The following is a 20,402-nucleotide window of genomic DNA, read 5'->3' on the forward strand; positions in this document are numbered from 1 at the left end:
ATTTATTCGTTTTCATTGGAAAGGTAGACTTTACAGGGAGAAGGAGAGACAGAGGGAAAGATCTTTCATTCACTAATTCGCTCCCTAAATGGCTGCAGCAACCAGAGTTGAGCTAATCTGAACCCAGGAGCTGGGAGCTTCTTACAGGTCTCTCATGTGGGTGCAGGGTTCTATGGACTTGGGCCATCCTCCACTGCCTTACCTCAACGTAGCAGAGAGCTGGATGGGAAGTGAAGCAGTTGACTCACAAACTGGCACTCGCATGGGATGCAGGCACTTGCAGGTGGAGATTAGCCAGATGAGTCATCATGTTTTTTTGTTTTGTTTTTGTTTTGTTTTGTTTTTTTAACTCTACCCCTGCTCCACTGTGTGTATTGGGGGTTTGGGTGGAAATTACTCCTTACTTCAAAACATCTTTATGTTCATCTTTACTGAGATGAAATCTTCTATACGTTTCTTGACCTATGTATTCTGTTTGATTGAACATATTGTATAGATTCCCAAGGTCAATGTTTTTAATGTGATCTTGGAATACAACATTTCAGGTTGTGAGACACTTCAGCAAATTGCTGCTTCCACATAAGAGTATTCTAATTAAAAAATTTTCATTTTTAGATGCTTCATAGAGCACTGATGCTTTTGCTTCTGATTGCACTAATTTAATCACTTGGAATAGTTCCCCTTGCCTAATCCTGAAGAAACATTCAGAGGCTGAAGTTCTCTTTCTTTTCAAAGAGACAGAGAGATAAGGAGAAATTGTTTGGGATTCGGGCTTAGTTAGTCCTTATTCCAGGTCCTGTTGGACAGCAGACCTGTGTTATGGCAGCAGTGTTCTGGCCATGATAGATCTCCCTGTCTTTTTGGCAATCCAGCATACATGTTTGGATCACTTGATCCAAAAGATGACCAGGCACAGCAGTTATCCATTCAATTCACATTGATTTTTCTCATGTGATCCCTGATATAACACATAATGTGTAGCTTAGGACCTAGGAACTGGAAGTTTCTTCCTTAGCTCTTATTCGAATTTTAAGACATTTGTATATATTTTTCACCACAGTGTTAATTAATTCAACACAGTCATTGGATTCTCTAATGGATACAGAGGATTTATGGGTTTAAAGCTAAGCAGGTATTATGGTAAGTATTAGTGCAGAATCCTTCCAGGCCTACTTACATTCTGGAATTGGAAATATGTTTTCACACATATGTATTTGGCAAAACACCACTTTTCCAAAAGTTTTCCAACTATAGGCAACTTTGCCGTGGGAAGAACAGGACTTAGTCAGAGTTTTGTGGACAAGGACAGAGTACAGGCCAACCTCCATCCTTTTTTGTATTCTGCCCCATCTGCTTGGGACAGATCCCCCTGATGGAAGCAATCGCTTGTTACCTTTAGAATTGTGTCATTTTTACAACCATTTTTGCTTATATTGTGACCATATTTATGACCATGAAGAGACATACCAGTTCTTAGGAGACCAGGAAACAGAAAAAACAGAATGCAATTCAAAGATGTTCTCCTCAATACTGTTCCTATGATGTACACATATGTGTAAAATAGTATGTACTAACAGGGAAACAAAAGGAAGATGTCCGGATGGCATAGGAAGTGACAAGACAGGATTTGATTCTGCCTCCAGGTGGACCATTTCATCCAGCACAATTTCTTTAACTCTCACAAAACCTAGACATTTAGAAGAACATCATGATGAATATTATCTAAGGATCAAAAAGCTCCTCTTCACAAAAGAATGTGGTTAATATTCTCAACTATTTCTCATGTTTAGAGAAAAGGACAGAAATTATACTAAAGCAGAAGGATGTTAAAGCTCACTATAAAGGAAATTAAGTAAAACAATATATCTGATATATAAAATAAATATATGTAACATATATTATGTATGCACTATATGAAGCAATATGTGTATTAAAACTATTCACAGGCAAGAATACCCTTAAGAATACCTTAGCGCTCAGAGGTGAGAATACAAGAATATCCAAATCTCGTGTTTTTAAAATTTCATCTCTAGTTAGTTGTCAGGGTGAATGATTCTGTTTTGAGAAAGAAACCTGAACAACTGAGACTCGTGATTAGTGGAAGCTAGGTCCCTAGATGCCCCTTCACTGCCCATTTATGTCATATTACATGAAGGAAAAGTTTTTATTGGGAGTATAAAAGCTCTCACTAATTGCACACCTGTCACCTTTACTGATTGGAGAGAGGTCTACCTTCCTCACGTCTGTCTGCTGCTAAGAAGGCTTCCTCCCACGAAGTGAATCTGATTCCTACCTGTGTAAGTAGTTTGGAAGCGCTGAACTCCATTGCTTATAACTTATTTAATAGTTCTCAGACTATCACCATGACAGACAAAATTATTTTTACATCAGATGATACTCTCAATGTATGTAACCACTGCGGTTTTATCTTTAGAAAATGTGCAGCACATCAAATTTTCATAGTACTTGCTGTAAAGAGTGAAAATATAATTAAAAACCTTAATCTACTTAATTTCTTAGTAATTTTTAATTGCCTGAGGAAGAAAGCTTGAGGTTACTCCTTCTGTAATAAGTGATTCATTAAGAAGAATTAATGAACTACTGGCCCAGATTCACAACTTCAAATTCCATTTAACATTTGACTAGCAAGAGACACTATTTTCCTAATTTTTCTGCTGTTTTTCTTTGAGAAAATGTTTGGTTTACATTCTGTTTCTCCTTTTTTAAGGAGACAAACCAAGGTTAAAATTCCATGTTTTACTTGATATATTCAGGGCATATTTAGTTCAGTAGCCGGGGAAATTGAATCATGTTCTAAATTACCCTTAAGTTTCCTTCTCTTTCTGTCACTTTCTGATTGTTTAGCAAAGACATTTTTGTTCATTGAAGAGTGTGACCAGTTCCCAAAGGGAGACGCTTAACAACCTTAAATGAAAGCTGTCCTCATCCAAGGTGCTGAACAGCGCTCAGCTGCATTTTGCTACCAGGTAAATGGGTCATGTCTTAGGACAGTGCATCCTCTGGGCATCCAGTTGGTCATCTACACGGCCTGTGCAGTAGGCATGTTGATTATAGTCCTAGGGAATTTATTTGTGGTATTTTCCGTGTCCTACTTTAAGGCCCTTCACACACCCACCAACTTCTTGTTGCTCTCCTTGGCTTTGGCTGACATGTTGCTGGGCCTACTTGTGTTGCCTCTCAGCACCATTCGTTCTGTGGAGAGCTGCTGGTTCTTCGGGGACTTCCTCTGCCGTCTGCATACTTATTTGGACACGCTCTTCTGCCTCACCTCCATCTTCCATCTCTGTTTCATTTCCATCGACCGCCACTGTGCCATCTGTGAACCCCTGCTTTATCCCTCCAAGTTCACTGTCAGAGTGACCCTCAGGTACATCCTGGCAGGGTGGGGGGTGCCAGCAGTTTACACTGCATTCTTACTCTATACTGATGTAGTAGAGAGAGGGCTCAGCAAGTTGCTCGAAGAGATGCCATGTGTGGGCAGTTGCCAGCTGCTGTTCAATAAGTTTTGGGGTTGGTTAAACTTCCCCATGTTCTTCTTCCCCTGTCTCATCATGATCAGCTTGTATCTGAAGATCTTTGTGGTTGCTACCAGGCAGGCACAACAGCTTAGCACTTTAAGCAAGAGCTTGGCAGGGGCTGCCAAGCGTGAGAGAAAAGCTGCCAAGACACTGGGCATTGCTGTGGGCATATATCTCTTGTGCTGGCTCCCTTTCACAGTGGACACAATGGTTGACAGCCTCCTGAACTTCATCACACCGCCGCTGCTATTTGACATTTTTATCTGGTTCGCTTACTTTAATTCAGCCTGCAACCCTATTATCTATGTCTTTTCTTATCGGTGGTTCAGGAAGGCACTGAAACTCATCCTGAGTCGGAAGATCTTTTCCCCACGGACATCCACTATTGATCTATACCAAGAATGAATGCTTCTACTGAGAACAGGCAAGGGATGGATTGTTCTGTGGCTACAGATTGGGCAGTGTCATAATTTTGTACGAAGACTTACAGAGAAGCATGTTTAGAGTGGAAGGGAAAAACAAGCCTCTTAATTTGAAAAGGTGTAACTACTCTCCTCATTCAGTTTATAGAGTAGACACGGGAGTTGGGACAAATCATCTTTCAAATATTCATTGGAGACCAAACCATTGTAGAAATATTTGGACCTTCATTCATTGCTTTATTGCAACAACTAAAATACAGATATAGAAGGAAGAGAACACCCCAATCTGGATTTTGGCATTCATATGTCGACACTGCCACACAAGTCAGCAACCAGGTGAGTCTTCAACAATCCTAAACTGTCTCTTTCCTTGCCACAGAGCTTCCTCATATAGAAAGTTACAGGTTGTGTAACTAGAAGTTGTTCAGAAGCCAACTGATGGATAATTTTTAGTTTTTAGAAAGTTTATTTGAATAATAACTTTGCTTCATGTCTTTTGAAATGCTCACTGTAGATTTTCTGTTTCTTTGGATTCTCAACCACTAAACAGTTTTGTGAGTCAGGTCTGTACATTTTAATAATTACTGAATTTATTTACTATATTTTTGAATGGATTTAAAAAATTTTCAAGTGATTGCAGCTTGAAAATCCATGAAATATGTGGTAATAAATGCTCACCCACTTCTCACTCTTGTTAATATCTCTTGTCCAAGTAAGTCCCTCTTACAGCTCCAGGTGTCGCAGCACATGATTTTCTTGGTCAAATGAATACCTGTGCCACACACTTTCTCAGACTTGAACCAAGCGTTTCTCAGCAGGTATGATAGTAAAAGTACTAACATTTTTGTACATCTTGCTTGTGCTTTCTCCGGGAAGATTGTCTTTAAGGTCTCTAATCACCCTACTTTCATGTTTCTTATAAATTTTCTTAAAGGTTTAAAAATTAACATGAAATGTGGAGTGAAAGGGCTGGGGAGAGAGAGGAAAAGAATGAGATTTTGCTTCTACTGACTCATTTTCCAAATGGCCACCCAGCTAGTGCTGGCCCAGGCCACAGCCAGGAGCCTGGAACTCCAAATGGACCGCCTTCTGCTGCTCTTCAGTAGCATTAGCAGAGATCTGAAACAAAAGAGTGGTATGAGGGACATGGACCCTGATACAGAACAGCAGCATTACAGGCAGTGGCTTTACCCACTGTGTCACAATGAAGCCCCCACTTTACCGACTTTTAAAAATTTCACAATTGCTTATTTGGAAAACCTCACAAAAATTTTTTTCAAATCTTCAGCGTGCATATACATAGGCAAATATAGCGCCAGATGCAAATATATCAGTGTCAATAAGTAAAGAACAATGACTGAGTGCTCTAAAAATAATTCATACATCAGCATTCATGATTAGCCATTAAAATTATTTAAAACAGACATTTCAGTAAACATAAAGAAGTAAAAGTCTTACTTTGTGAGTGAGTTTATTCCACCCTATATGATAATAATTTAAATATAAATGGAGAAATAACCTCCATTAATCTTGAATTTATCTTTTTAAAAAAATAAAAGCATGTTGCAAAATGTTTTCTGTGTATTTTTAATTATTAATTTTTTGAAAGTAATATAATAGTCTTTCTCTTCCATTAAGATGTTAAGAATCATTATATAATTAAATTGCAGATTAATAGTAAGCAATATATTAGAATGTATCTGAGCAAATGTGATTTTGAGACATTAAGAAGATAAAAACGTTCTGTGTTAGACATAATGATAAATGTAATTTGCAACACAAATGTTAGTCATTACTTGAAATTGCACACTTAAGTAAAACCTTCCACTCTCTAATTGATCGGGCATGGAAGTCCCCATCTTGGAAGTGAGCATTCCCAACTGCTTCACAAGGTGGCAAACTGTATTAATTGCTTTCACAGAAACAGAAAGAGGGGCTATGTCTTATAAATATCTTGTTTTTGTTGGGTGGAGAAAGCTGCCTTAGACAGAGCGGGGGTCCTGCTGGGGAAATAGAAAGGGTAGAATTAATATTTGTTGAGACCTACGTTATTTTGAATCTTACTTAATTCCTGTAAGCCCTGTTGAGTGGATGTTACTAACTTTGTGCTATAGACAAGGTACACAGAAAATTTGATAAATTACTTCGATTTCCTTCTCTGAAAGTTATTATCTTTTTCATCTATATCAGAAGAAACTGGGCCACCAATAAAACTGTGAATAAGACTAGCATGAAAAACTAGACAGGAGGTCTGGCTCTGCTGCAGAAGGTCTACATACTGTCTGGCACGCTGGCCTCCCCACCACAGCACTAATCCCAGCTCCACTTCCAAGCAGGCTAACTGCTGATGCACCTGCTAAAGTGCAGAGGATGGCCCCTGCCCCCACGTGGGAGACCCAGACAGAGTTCCAAGTTTGTTTTTTTTTGTTGTTGTTGCTGTTTGTTTTGTTTTTTACTTTGATCTAACCTAGGCCTGGCTGTTGCAGCAGTTTAGGAAGCAAGTAACAGAAGACCTCCCTCCCATCATTCCTCCTTCTTCATAGCCCCACTTTTCAAAAACAAAATCCTTACAAAACAAACCAAAATAAATAGCCAGATTTGAGCAATAATATAGTGCTGCTTCATTCTGAAATCATCAAACAAGATCTGCTGACACGTGCAGGAAAGCTATAGTAAATCTACAACAATGGTAAGTATCGAAGAAATTAGTTTCTGGAGCAACTGTACTGTGAGATGGATGCATTGATTTCTTTTGCTGACAGACATTAGTGACAATGCTGAAATCACTGTGATTTTGACTACATTCCAAACAGAATCTCCTTTACATGTAAGTTTTAAGACACTATTCAACATAACTTTGTAATTAGATATGAGCTGAACCTCCAGAAACTACACTTAAGCTGAGGCATGATCAGCACTAGTTTTCATCTGAAACATGCCACCAGAAAACCACTAAACAAGTACAACCATTTCTTACCATTTTTGTGCCTGTTTGGATCTTTTTGTCTTTTCAAAAACTTTATGTTTCACAAAATACATCAGTGTGATCTCAAATTCCTAATAGATCCTTCTTGTTTTGCATGAATTTGATCACTTCTTCCTCTCACCATTTTAAAACTTCTATTGTTTTTTTTTTATTTTTGAGATGTATTTATGTATTTGAAAGGCACAGTTACACAGAACAACACACACACACACATACCCTACACACAGAGGAAAAAAGAGAAAATGAGAAATCAAATCTTCCATTTACCCATTGGTTTACTTGCCAAATGGCTGCAGCTACCTAGACTGAGCTCGTCTGTATCGAGGAGCCAGGAATTTCTTACAGGCCTACCACATGGGTTTTAGGAGCTTAAATACTTGAGCCATCGTGTATTGCTTTAGATGAAGCTGGATTCTTTTTTTTTTTTAAGATTTATTTATTTTTATTGCAAAGTCAGATATACAAAGAGAAGGAGAGACAGAAAGAAAGATTTGTCTGATGATTCACTCCCCAAGAGACCACAACAGCTGATATTGTGCCGATCCAAAGCCGGGAGCCAGGAGCTCTTCCAGGTCTCCCATGCGAGTGCAGGGTCCCAAGGATCCCAAGGCTTTGGGCCATTCTTGACAGCTTTCCCAGGCCACAAGCAGGGAGCTGGATGGGAAGCAGGGCCACCGGGATTAGAACTGGTGACCATATGGGATCCTGGCACGTTCAGGGTGAGGACTTTGGCTGCTAGGCCACGCCGCCGGGCCCAGGAAGCTGGGTTCTAAGCAGAATCACTGGGACTCAAGTCAGCACCCATGCTGTATGCCTGTGCCATAATGCCAGCCCCGGAGCTTGTAGTTTTGTACAATTGATGTAAACCATGTCACAGTTTACCCCAGCTGGCAGCACATGAGAGAATATGACATAACCGAGTGTGTATGAGTATGAAAAAATGAAGGTACTTCAGAAAGCTTGCAAGGCAGTCGGGGCTTGGTGTAGAGGGTTCAGTTATCACTTGGGATACACCTGTACTATGTTGTGTGTCTGACTCAAGCCCCAGCTAATCCACTTCAGATCCAGTTACCTGTTAAAGCACATCTTGGGGGGCAGCAGATGATGGCTCAAGTATTGGCCATCCTCAGTGTTTACTCAGAGCACCTGTCCCTGTTCTCACCAAGAGATCTGTCTTCTACATAACCCATTTCTATTTTGTCCTCCTCTCCTGTGAGAATTCCCCCATACTCTACCCCCTTGAAAGGAGCAAATGTCTCGAATTCACTATTGTTAGACCTGACGATAGTATATACTTTAATTAGTAAATATGTGTCATGTGACACTTGCAATGTTCAAAGCGCAGCTTTAAAAATAATTCTGTGGTTCAGCCTGGCGCTTTCACTTTTGGGCAAGAAAACAGGTTGCTCCATTGGAGAAACTCCTTTAGCCTAGTTCACTGAGTGAGAAGACAGGCAGCATAGACCTGCAGTTGAATGCCAGAAACAGAACAACAGCCCTCGCACAACCCTTATGTTACAGAAGAAAAAACAAAAAACAAAGACAAAAACAAAGACAAAAAAAAAAAAAAAACCAAAAAGAAAGGTTACTATCAGAAATCATTAAAAGTCTAATATGTTAGTTTTTCAGTTATTTATTTGAAAGGCAGAGTGGCAGAGAAATGGAAACAACAAAAAGAGAGAGTGAGATATTCCATTTGCTCTGGTACTCCCCAAATGACCACGGTACCTGAGCCGGGGCCATGCTGAAATCAGAAGGCAGATACTCCATGTGGGTCCATCACATGAGCAACAGGGAAAGTCCTGGGACAATCATTCACTATTTCACAGACTTTCTCAACAAGCTAGATCAGAAATGGAGTAGCTGGGATTCAAACCACAGACTCATATACAGGAGAGAGAAACAGAAAGAGCTTTCCATGTGTTGGTTTATCCTCCAAATGCCCACAAAAGCCACGGGCAGATCAGACTGAAGCCAGGGACCTACAACTCCATCCCACCTTGTACATGGGTGCACATGCTGTCACATGCCACATTCCAAGACACACATTGGCAGAAACCTGGAACATAAGCAGAGGCAGAACTGGATCCCAGGTGTTCCAACAGAGGGTACAGATATTTCCAGTTGCAGATTAACCCACTGCACCACAACTCCTGGCTAAGATCAAGGGAAATCTAATGTTAAACTTGTAATTGTTACTAAAGGACTGTACTACTGTGTCAAACGGGGGAAGGTCAGAAGGGGAAAATGAGGAGAGGGAAAGGGAAGGGGAGGGAGGAATCCCTATACCTACACACTGTCATGGAAAATAATAATAATAAAAACTAATAACTCCATGTTTCACATAATTATCATGTTGAACAGTGCAGATGTAGGCCCAAAATAATATACTGGCGGACAGATTGATTGTGACTCACCAAATGCTCTGCTTCAGATAGGTCTATTGATTTTGTGTGTGATTAATTTTTGTATGTTCAATTATCCCATTAACTTTATACATCATAAAATATATACATTCATATGTGCATTTAACATATAAATATTATACACACACACATATAAACATAACTGCTCCATAGTTCTGCTCAGCTTCTACTCTCAGTTCTCCATGGAATGCTCTTAGATTTTTTTTTTATTAAAAGCATTGTCTGTTTCCTTCAAAGTCCCATATTCCATATTATAAAATTTATACACTAAAACTAAAAACAAGCAAATCATGCAAATCATGAGTGTCTATTTAATGCTATTTGTTAATGTGTTTGAAGAACAGGGTGACAGAAGAGAGAGACAGAATGGAGGAATGGGTACTGCCATCTACTGCCACACTTCCCAGTGGCCAGACTGAAGCTAGCACGCTAGAACCCCATTTAGGTCTCCCAGATGTGTAGCAGACAGAAGGGCTTGGGTCACATTTTACTGCTTTCTCATATGCATTATCATAGAGATGTATCCGAGTGGAGGAGTTGGAACCGTAGTTTGCAATCTACTATAGAATACAGCTACACCTGCTGTCCCACCTCACTGGCCCCCATTTCTACTATTTAGACATGTAAATTCAACTGATCAAATGAAAGGTGAAAACCCAAAGCATCAATATAAAACAGTGAATATATCAAAAAGTTTCCTGTGGTGGCTGTTTACTGTTTTATCTGCAGATTCCTTGAGCATCCAATCACATTGTTTCTTTGCTCATGATATTTTCTTAGCATGATTTCCATTTTTCCCTCCCACAAAAACTTACTTTGTAACATAAGATCCAAACAAAGATAGGATAGATATCATCAAGCAGGAATTACATGTACTACTTGTTTATAAATACTTTTATTTCAAAATAGCTTTAGATTTATAGAAAAGCTGCAATGATAATACAGTTAACTCAATCCAAATCGTCCTATTAATATCTTAAAGTAGTAGAGTACATTTGTTACAATTAATGAACCAATATTAAAACATGATGGCATATTGATGAATCACCAAAGTCCATGAATTATTCAGATTCATGAGCTTTTTTTTTTTCAACCTCCCTTTTAGGACACCATATTATCTTCACTTTTCATGTCTTTTATGCTATCTGGATCATAAACCATGAAACCTCTCTGCTGTAACTAAGTTTCATTCTAGAAAAATAAAGCTAGAGACTCTAACTATAACAAGTAATAAGTAATATTGAATAGTGCAGCAGAGGGTGCTGACCAGACCAAATCTTAATGTAGATTTTGATAACTTCAAGAAGAACAGCCACACCACCCCAAAATAATTATAGGAAGTAGAATGTCTTGTTTTTACTTTAGCCCAAGTATCTTAGGATCTCTCCTAAGACTAATAGGTTAAACTGCTACTCATGAGGCTCTTTGTCTAAAAGAGGCAAAGCAAAACAAAGAATGGGAGAAAGTTGAAAACTTTATAAGGAAAGGAGGAAACGAAACAAAACAAAGAATAAAGGTATTGTTAGAGGACATACTAGAACAAAGGGAAGAATGAGTGTATTAAAACAAGAAAGGGAAAAGAGGTGTTTGTTAGAATGAAGTGTGTTGAGCTCTGAATCAGATAATATAATTTGCTCTGACTGGTCAAGTTGAAATATTTGTGGAGAAGTAACAACCAGGTGTATCTCATAGCAAGACTAGAAAGCAAAGATTGTTTCCATCTGATCTGAACACTGTTAAGCTTACTCTCCAGTACTAGTCTTACTTTTTAAAGTGCCATTGATTTAGAAATTTTAAGGCTATCTTCAGCGTCCTCCTTGCAACTATTTACGCTTGCTCAGAGAACAAATTCATGGTTGCTGAACTGTTCCTTAAAACTTGACCACTCAAAATAATTTTTATAGCTTTTTTAAACCATGGGTAAAATAAAGCATAAATCAAAGGATTCATGGCTGAGTTATAATAAGCACACCAAACACAGATCTCATAAATATAGGCAGGGGTTATGAAGCCCATAAAGGCATCAACTAATGAATCAATACTATAGGGTAACCATGAAATCATAAATGCTACCACAGTGATGCCCAAGATTTTAGCTGCTTTTCTCTCTCGCTTGGCCACTCTGGCTTTGTAGCTTTCTGAAGATGATTCTGTTTTGCTACTAACATTTTCAATTTTTTGAGCTTGTTGTCTAGCCACCAGAAAAATATTACCATAGAGAATGATCATCACTAAAGTAGGTATAAAGAAGGACAGAAAATCTATTAACACCCAGTTCTGATTTACAACTGTCTGACAACCTCCTATACAGTTAACAGCATTGGATAGCTCCTCCAACCCATCGTCATAGACACCAGTGTAAAATACAGCTCCACTGTACACCAGGGGCAGGATCCAGGAGATGCTGATGCAAATTCCTGACACACGCACCGTGAACTTGGTGGGATACACCAGAGGGTCTGTGACCGCAATGTACCTGTCGATGGAGATGAAGCACAGGTGGAAGAGAGAAGAATAGCAAAAGGCCACATCACAGCACGTGTGGAAAGTGCAGAAACTTCTCCCAAAATACCAGCAGCTCTCCACGGACCTGACCATGCTGAACGGCATCACGGTCACCCCCACCAGAAAGTCGGCACAGGCCAGAGAGGCGATGAGGAAGTTGGTGGGGGAGTGCAGCTGTCGGAAGTGGAGGATTGAAATCATCACCAGGAGGTTCCCAAACACAGCCAGCAGGGACCCAAAGCCGAACACCGTGTAGAGGAGCACCCGTGAAGCCAAGGAGTAGGGAGCTTTCACGCATGACCCGTTCAGGTTCTCGAAGCAGAACTCTTCAGCTGTGGGTACGGACGAGCTGCTCATGTTCCTGTTGATTATACTTGAGGTGCCTGTTTTCTTTTTTTAAGTTTAGTATGATTTGTTTTTCTGTGTATAATCTTAAATGTCACTCCTGGTTAGGAGGAAGTGATTCACACATTCCAAATGTTTTCTGTAATGAAATAAAATGCGACTAGGTTTTCCACCATTACCAATACCTATAGTTCCATGATACACTTAAATAGCCGAATGTTAGACTTGTGACTGTTGCTGAAGGACTATACTATTGCAATAATATGGAAGAAAATAGTGTGTGTGAGGGAAATAGGGAGGGAAGAAGAGGAGGTCAAGAGACGAATCCCTATTCCTACAAAACCGTGCTGCTGAAGACAGTAATAAGAAAATAGGACCATGGGGAACAGAGGGACAAAAATAAATAACCCCCCAAAATTATATTCTGTAAATATGCAAGTATACTGGGGATTGAGTTCCACTCGCCAATAATTTATTGCCTTACCTTGATAAATGTTTGTTTTAGTCATAAATATTATTTAATCTTCCTGTTATATGTATATATCATCTGTCTGGCATTGCTACCCCAAGATGTGACCTTCCTACTAAATAACAGTCATGAAATGGGAAAAGAAATCCCTTGATGAAATCCCTGTAGTGCAAAGTGTGAATTAGTAAGATTATTTTCAGCAGTGATTATTGGGCAAATTATTCTATCAAACAAATCTTCACTCTAGTTTACATTTTTGTTGCTATAATGCTTTTAAGTTTAAAGATTTGTTTTTTTCTCTTTTTTTAGAAAATAGTTATTCATTTTTCATTGGTAAGTCAGATATACAGAGAGGAGGAAAGAGAGAGATAGATCTTCAGTCTGCTGAATCACTCCCTTAGTGCTCGCAATGGCCAGAACTGAGCTGATCTGAAGCCAGGAGCCTGGAGCCTCCTCCGGGTCTCCCATGCTGGCACAGGGTGCCAAGGCATTGGGCTGTCCTTGACTGCTTTCCCAGGCCACAGGCAGGGAGCTGGATAGGAGCCAGGGCCGCTGGGATTAGAACTGGCACCCATACGGGGATTCCAGTGCATGCAAGATGAGGACTTTGGCCACTAGGCTACCACACTGGTCCCAAAGGTATTTTTTTTTTCTTAAAAAAAAAGTTGTTCTTTTTTCCCTTTTCATAATCATGATTTGCTTGCTTCAGTGCTTTTTATTGCAGATATGAGGACACTTCAAAAGGTTCATGAGAAAATGACAATAAAAAGAAGATTGGTGTAGGTGTTTTTCATAGTGTTTAAGAAGGCACCTGGGACACATGTGTCTTATATCAGACTGCTGAAGTTCAAGTCCACTTTCTTGCTATCAAGCAGCCTGCGAGGTAGCAGGCAATGATTCAAGGAGCTAGGTCCCTGCCACTTCCATGGGAGACCCAAATTTATATCCGGTTTCCCTGCAGTTCAGCCATGGCTGTTGAAAGCATTTAGGTAGTAAGTCAGTGCTTGGATGATCTCTCTTTGTTTCATGAGTTGTGTGTGTGTGTGTGTGTGTGTGTGTGTATTGAGGGAGGGTGGGAGTGTGCATTTTCAAACAAGCAAATAGATTTAATTGAAGCAGAAATAGGTCCCTTAGGAACAGATTCCTTGGCAACTTTCTCATGCCTAGAATGGTAGAATAATGCGGTTTAAGAACATTATTCCATTTTCCTGGTTAATGAAATAAGACTCTTCCTAGTGAGAGACTGGCCTTACAATACTTGTGAACTTGCTTTTTGAATTATAAAAAGTGGTGAGCATTATCATTAATCTACCTGGCCATCTGATTCCTAATCAATGTCATCTACTTGTTTAGACACAATCCTGTGCCAGGTGTCTGAATTTAAGCATTATTGACATTTGAGTTTTGATCATTGTTTAATATAGAAAGTTGTCCATACAGTCTATGGTGTCTGACAGCATTCCTACTGTTACATGTCAATAAAAGCTTCCAATTGTGAGAATTTGCCAGATATTGGCAAATGTTCTCTGGGGACAAAATTCAGTCTTCCTTTAACATCTTAAAACCATTCTTCCAGGTGATAAAAAATTATGATATGATGACTTTTGCCTTTTTGAGTAGACAAACAGCTTTGTAGCACCCTCCGTGGCTTAGAGGTTTAGTTATTGATTATTCCAGCTATTTACAACATACTATTGAATGCCTATAGCTGTGTATAAATCTTCATGAAGCATGCACATTTTAAAAATTATGTATTGGAAAGATAAAATTGTAGAGAGAGAGAGAGAGAACATAAGAGGCAGAGATCTTCCTTCTGGTGGCAAGGTGTCTGGAGCTTCTTCAAGGTCTCCCATTTGGGTACACAGGCACAAGGACTTAGACCATCTTCCACCGCTTTCCCAGGAACATTACTAGGCAGCTGGAATATAAATGCAGCAGCCGGGTTTGCAACTATGCCCATCATGCTGCAGTGCCCGTCCTGAAGCTTGCAATCTTAAGAGGGAAATGATTTGTTATTAAATAAAAGTATCACAGGAGTTGTACATGGGTGCAACAGGTTAAATCCTACATGTGACACCAGCATCCCACATCGCAATATGGGTTCGAATCTAGCCTACTCTATTGCTGATAACAGCTTCTGCTAATACACCTAAGCAAGTACTATATGATGGTCCAAGAGCATGGGGTCATGCCACCTATGTAGGAGACCCAGATGGTATTTCTGGGCACTGGTTTCTGTTTGGCCTAACCCTGGTTGTGGCAGGCATTTAAAAGGTAAACTAACAGATCTTTTCCCCTCTTTTGCTCTTTTTCCTTCTGTCACTCTGCCTTAACAAATATATAAATAAAATTTGGACATTTTTTCATATCTATTTGAGAGGTAGAGAAGGAGAAGGAGTGGGGAGAGGAAGAGAGAGTGGGCGATCTCCCATTCACTACTTCACTCCTCAAATGTTCACAATAAGCAGAACTAGACTGAAGGCAGAAACAAAGAATTCAAACCAGGTCTCCCACTTTGATGCTAGGAACTCAATGACTTAAGCCATCACCACCAGCTCCCAGGATCAACATTAGCAAACAGAACCAGGTGCTGAAGGTGGAGTTGAACCCAGATGCTCTAATATGGTGTGCGGATGTTCAAACTGGTGACTTAACCACTTAATCCTAATGCCCATCCTCAGGAAATAATTTATAAGCAATTAAATATAGAGATTGACTCTGGAACACAGCACTTGATAAGTACTGCAAAGGTGAGAGACAGCTTGCAAATGCAGATAAAAAGAGTCCTTATAATAGATGAAAATGCTGGATCAATATTTGTAGCACTTCAACTCTTGTACTTCCTAAGCTATAATACTATATACACTAATTGTTAGGATCAAGGTAAATTTATACTTCCATGTTTGGGCTTTGTCAATCAATAAATTCCAGCGCTGAGATGAGATGTTAACTTAAAGTAGTTTCCAAGGACTTTAAAATCTTTGTACATATATGACACATCTGCTTTTGCTCATATGGCCATCTCCACTAAACAGATTTGTGTAACTTATGATCTAGATTAAGAAATCATGTGTCTCGTGGGCTTATGACTCTATCACTCAGGACAGCATTGGGAGACAAACTTTTGGTTATCTTGCATCAGCCAAAGTTTTCAGGCTCATATCTAAACTTGACCCTAATTTGCAAGTTGTAGACTCTTGAAATTCATTCTAAATTAAGTCCACTAAGTAAATCACCTCCCCCATGAGAGAGTGTGAAACATCCCTCATTAATACCCGGGAAAGAAAATGATGTGATAATGATGCCCCAAGACCATGGCAGTGTCCACACTCAGAAGTTTGTTAATGAGAGGAAGGGAAGAGAACTGTTTTATATCCCTGTCTCTTTGGATTAGAGACTAGAGCAATCAGGCACACAGCAGGGGTCAAAGTGTTAAACTGTATGAAGAGCAGTGATCACTAATTAGATGTAGTCAATTTATTTAAGCAATGATGTAAGCAATTCTAAAAATTAGTAGGGTAAGAAACAACAAAAATTACTTCTGGTCCAGTGACAGATTTCAAGGTATTCTATTACATCTTATTCCTTTCATCCCTTTTACACGTCTTAGACAGGAATCATACTTGCCTCACCAATGGCAGTGTTAAAACTTTCAGTTTTAGGGAACTCAATTTTAAAACTTCTGTCCATATGTACTCGAATATTCCTGAGCTCCCTGCCAGAGTAAAGAGGTACAAACAAAAATCATTTTGGGGAGAAATAATGTCTGCTTTTTATTCCACATCCACCCTCCCTTTCTGCTTCCATTTCATATAGAGAAAAAGAGAGTAGAAACAGGGAAACAAAATATTTTGATCTTGTGGGTTTTACTTGGTGGTCCTAGCTTGTGTGTATTGAGCCTGAGAATTGCAGCTGTGTCATGCAATGTAAACCTGAGTTCTACTGGAATCCCTGAAGAAGATATCTCCCTCCCCCAGTTTACCAGAATTTCATACTTATTCTCTTTATAGATGCTATCTGCTCAACTTCTGTGTCACAGATACTTGGCACATTCTTAAATGGGGTATCTGCTAAAAAGGCCGTTTGACTACTTTGTGCATGATCTCTAGGCCACTTGAACCTATTGCAGCATTGCCATTTGAAATGGTGACATGTTGTCTTCACCTCCCACAAATCTATTTCTCTTCCCACTAATCTCAACAATTCCACCTTTACTCGGTTCAAAATGGGCACAGGACACTTAAGCTAGGAGCCACAAATATGGGCCAGCATTGTGGCACAGCAGATAAAGACACAGCATGCAATGCTGGCATCCCAAATAGGTGCCAGTAGTGTTCAAGCTACTCCACTTTGGATCCAGTTCCCTGCCCATGGCCTGGAAAAACACGAGGATGATGGTGCAAGCATCTGGTCCTTGCACCATGTGGGAGACCCAGAAGAGACTTCTGTCTGGCTTTGGTGTGGCCCAGTACTGGCCATTGTGGACATTTGGGGAGTGAACAAGTAAATGAAAAATCATTCTCTTCTTCTCTATGTCTCTCCTTTCTCTCAGTAACTCTGACTTTTAAAAATATAAAAAAATTGAAATTCAGACATAAAAGCGTGTCTAGAAAGTTCATAGAAAATACATATTACGGGCCCAGCGGCATGGCCTAGCGGCTAAAGTCCTCACGTTGAATGCCCTGGGATCCCATATGGGCACCGGTTCTAATCCTGGCAGCTCCACTTCCCATCCAGCTCCCTGCTTGTGGCCTGGGAAAGCAGTCGAGGACGGCCCAAAGCTTTGGGACCCTGCACCCGCGTGGGAGACCCGGAAGAGGTTCCTGGTCCCCAGCTTCGGATCAGCGTGCGCCGGCCGTTGCAGCTCACTTGGGGAGTGAATCATTGGACAGAAGATCTTCCTCTCTGTCTCTCATCTGACTTTGTAATAAAATAAATAAATCTTTAAAAAAAGAAAATACATATTACAAAGAAAGTTATGCATGGAGTCCAAAATTTTTAATACTATAATAAATGAATCTCTTAATTTCCCCATATCCACATTTTTGAAGTGCCTTCATAGCTTCACCTTCATCACTGAGAGCGCTGATCATCCTGAAATACTACTGCATGACAAAATATGACAAAAACTATTATATCCTTATCAGTATCCTCTTTATTCTGTTCTATTCTATTCTATTCTATTCTATTCTATTCTATTCTATTCTATTCTATTCCATTCTATTCTAATTCCTTTCCATTCTATTTCTCTTGTTTTCTAAAGAAGAAAAAGAGAATAGAGGGGATAGCAGACACTTATACTACATCTTTCCCTACTATAGGTCGATAATCCCTGGACCTGGAAAACACTGGGATACAAAAGCTGAGGGTGATTTAAAATTTAAATCTGAATTTTATAATTCTTGAGTGGGAATTTAAGCCCAGAAATGGAGAACTACAATATCAGCTCAGATTGTTATAGATATGGAAAAGGGAGAGTCAGTGGAGTAAGTCTGTGTGCAGGAGTAGATAAACTGGAACATAAACATGCTTGAGATACACTATATTCAGAGTATTAAATAATGGCATTCTCACATTTAATGAGTGATGTTTCTTAATTAGGTGGAGGGAAGAAAGACAAGAGTCCCTTTCTTTATTCTTTTCTTGAATATCTGAAAAACTTTAAAGCCACTGTACAACCCATTTTAAGGTCTCAATCCTTTTTAAGAGTAATAACTACATTATAATAATATATCAGTTCTGTATTAATTTTTAATTTTATGCTTAAATGATCAAAAATAGATTTGTTGCTGATGAAGTCCTCTTGAAAATATGACAACTGATTTTGGGATCAGTATGTAGAGTTTATATTCAAATACTAGAAAACAGTCTGGTAAGCTAAGCTGAGTCAGGGAGGATCCTAATTCTAACAGGGTGAATGAGTGAACACCTGAGCTGCTTTCCTTTGCCATGTATTGGTCTTTCAGTTTGGGGATGATGAAGAAACTTGGAGATATGCAGGGAGGCATAAGGGGAAAGCATCAAGACTTGCCTGAGGACAAACGGCAGCGGACAATTACCAAACTCTAAATATCAATTTAAGAACATCAACATTGCAATAATTGTAGTGGCTGAATCGGCATCTATCATGGAAAAACCCACCTTGTCAAGATAACTGAGCATGTAGTTTTGCTTACCTTACTCTTAAAAATATCATTGAAATATCCCAAAAAGTAGGTTTGAACAATTGAAAGTATGGGATCAAACAGATTAAAATAGAGAGGTAGATGGGGCATTCCTTCAGCTCGTTGGTTGAGGTGACATCTGCATTCCATCTTAGAGTGCTTGGGTTCAAGTCTTGACATACTTTGGACCTCAATTTCCTGTTAATACAGAGCCTGGTAGGAAGCAGTGATGGCTTAAATCACTGAGTTAATAATAGCAATGTGGGAGAGCTGGACTGAATTCCTAGTTCCTGAATCTGTCCCTGGCTCAGCCCAGCCGACAATCAGAAAACAGAGTTTTGGCTGGCTGGCTCTTTCCCTGTCTCCCTTTCACTCTCTCTTCTAAGTTTTTAAAAGATGAACACAATATTAGCATCAAATTTCTTCATCATAATTATGCTAAATCCTTTAAAAAAACAGAAAATAGTCTAAAATTATAGTAAGTCTACTTTGAGTCAACATTCTAATTCCTCTTTAGATTATAATTATAAAAATTCTATAGTTCAATAAAATCATTTGAAGGCAATTGAGAACTAAATATAGTTATGCAGCAGGCAACAGAATGTCATGAGTATTCTAAGGCGTCCAAGATGTTTTTGATAATCTATAAATGACACATAGATAAGGCTTTCTGATAAGAACAGTATAATCAGTTGTGTGCCCCTCCTGGATATTGTTTCCCAATTCTTTTTCCGGATTAGGGAAGTTTTCCTTTATTATTTCATTAAATTTATTGTCAAGACAAGCTTCTCTTTCTGCACCTTCCGGAACTCCCATAGCTCTTATATTTGGCCTTTTAATAGTGTCTTTTAATTCTTGAATTATTTTTTTAAGATTGACCCAGCTCCACTTCTAGCTTTTTGATTTTTTATTCATTGTGACAAGAAATAGCTTCTGAGATTCTTTCTTCTGCCTCCTTCGTTCTGTTAGGGAGACTTTCCACCGAATTGTTAAACTTGCTCCATTGTGTCATTCGTTTCTAATAATTCTGCTTGATTTTGCTTCTGTTGATATTTCCTGTGTGATATATTCCTTAAATTCCTTGAATGCCTGCTTTGCATACTTCTCATTGCTGATAGGAAGCTTTATAATGAGATTTCTGAATTCTGTTTTCATTCATTTTCTCGATGTATTCCTCTTTGAACTCTGAAGTTGGCAAGGTCTTTTGCTCGTTTGTAAGGCAGTCATCAGTAATATTCATTGTGCCTTTGTCTCTTTTGCTCTTGGTTATGGTACTTCTGGTTAGCAGATTCTTCTCCATATAGTAGGTTTCTAAGCTGTGTTACCCACATGCCTACAGTTTTAATTTACTTATTGCAGTTGGTACATGGTTCTTTGCTTTCAATCATTTGTGCCACTACCTCCAGCAAGTGTCAGGTCTGGGCTCTAGTGTTAGACTACCACCATGGTCTCTGAAGCCCCAACTCCTGGCACATCACTCTCCACCTTGTGTGATCCTGTGCTGTGGCTTCACTATTGTTTGTACAACTCCCACTCCATTGGAGCA

General features: G+C 39.3%; 2 protein-coding genes across 2 annotated transcripts; one reads left to right on the forward strand and one right to left on the reverse strand.

Annotated features, from left to right (window-relative positions):
• Positions 1-2,930: 2,930 nt before the first annotated feature.
• On the forward strand, positions 2,931-3,944 carry TAAR5 (trace amine associated receptor 5). The gene has a single exon (XM_004587240.2). It carries the CDS (start codon positions 2,931-2,933, stop codon positions 3,942-3,944), a length of 1,014 nt encoding a protein of 337 aa, XP_004587297.2.
• Positions 3,945-11,197: 7,253 nt separating this feature from the next.
• On the reverse strand, positions 11,198-12,247 carry LOC101526662 (trace amine-associated receptor 6). The gene has a single exon (XM_004587327.4). The coding sequence runs from the start codon at positions 12,233-12,235 to the stop codon at positions 11,201-11,203; it is 1,035 nt and encodes a 344-aa protein (XP_004587384.2). The 5' UTR covers positions 12,236-12,247; the 3' UTR covers positions 11,198-11,200.
• Positions 12,248-20,402: the final 8,155 nt, after the last annotated feature.

Source organism: Ochotona princeps, chromosome 1 (assembly GCF_030435755.1).
Source record: "Ochotona princeps isolate mOchPri1 chromosome 1, mOchPri1.hap1, whole genome shotgun sequence".
NCBI lineage: Eukaryota > Metazoa > Chordata > Mammalia > Lagomorpha > Ochotonidae > Ochotona > Ochotona princeps.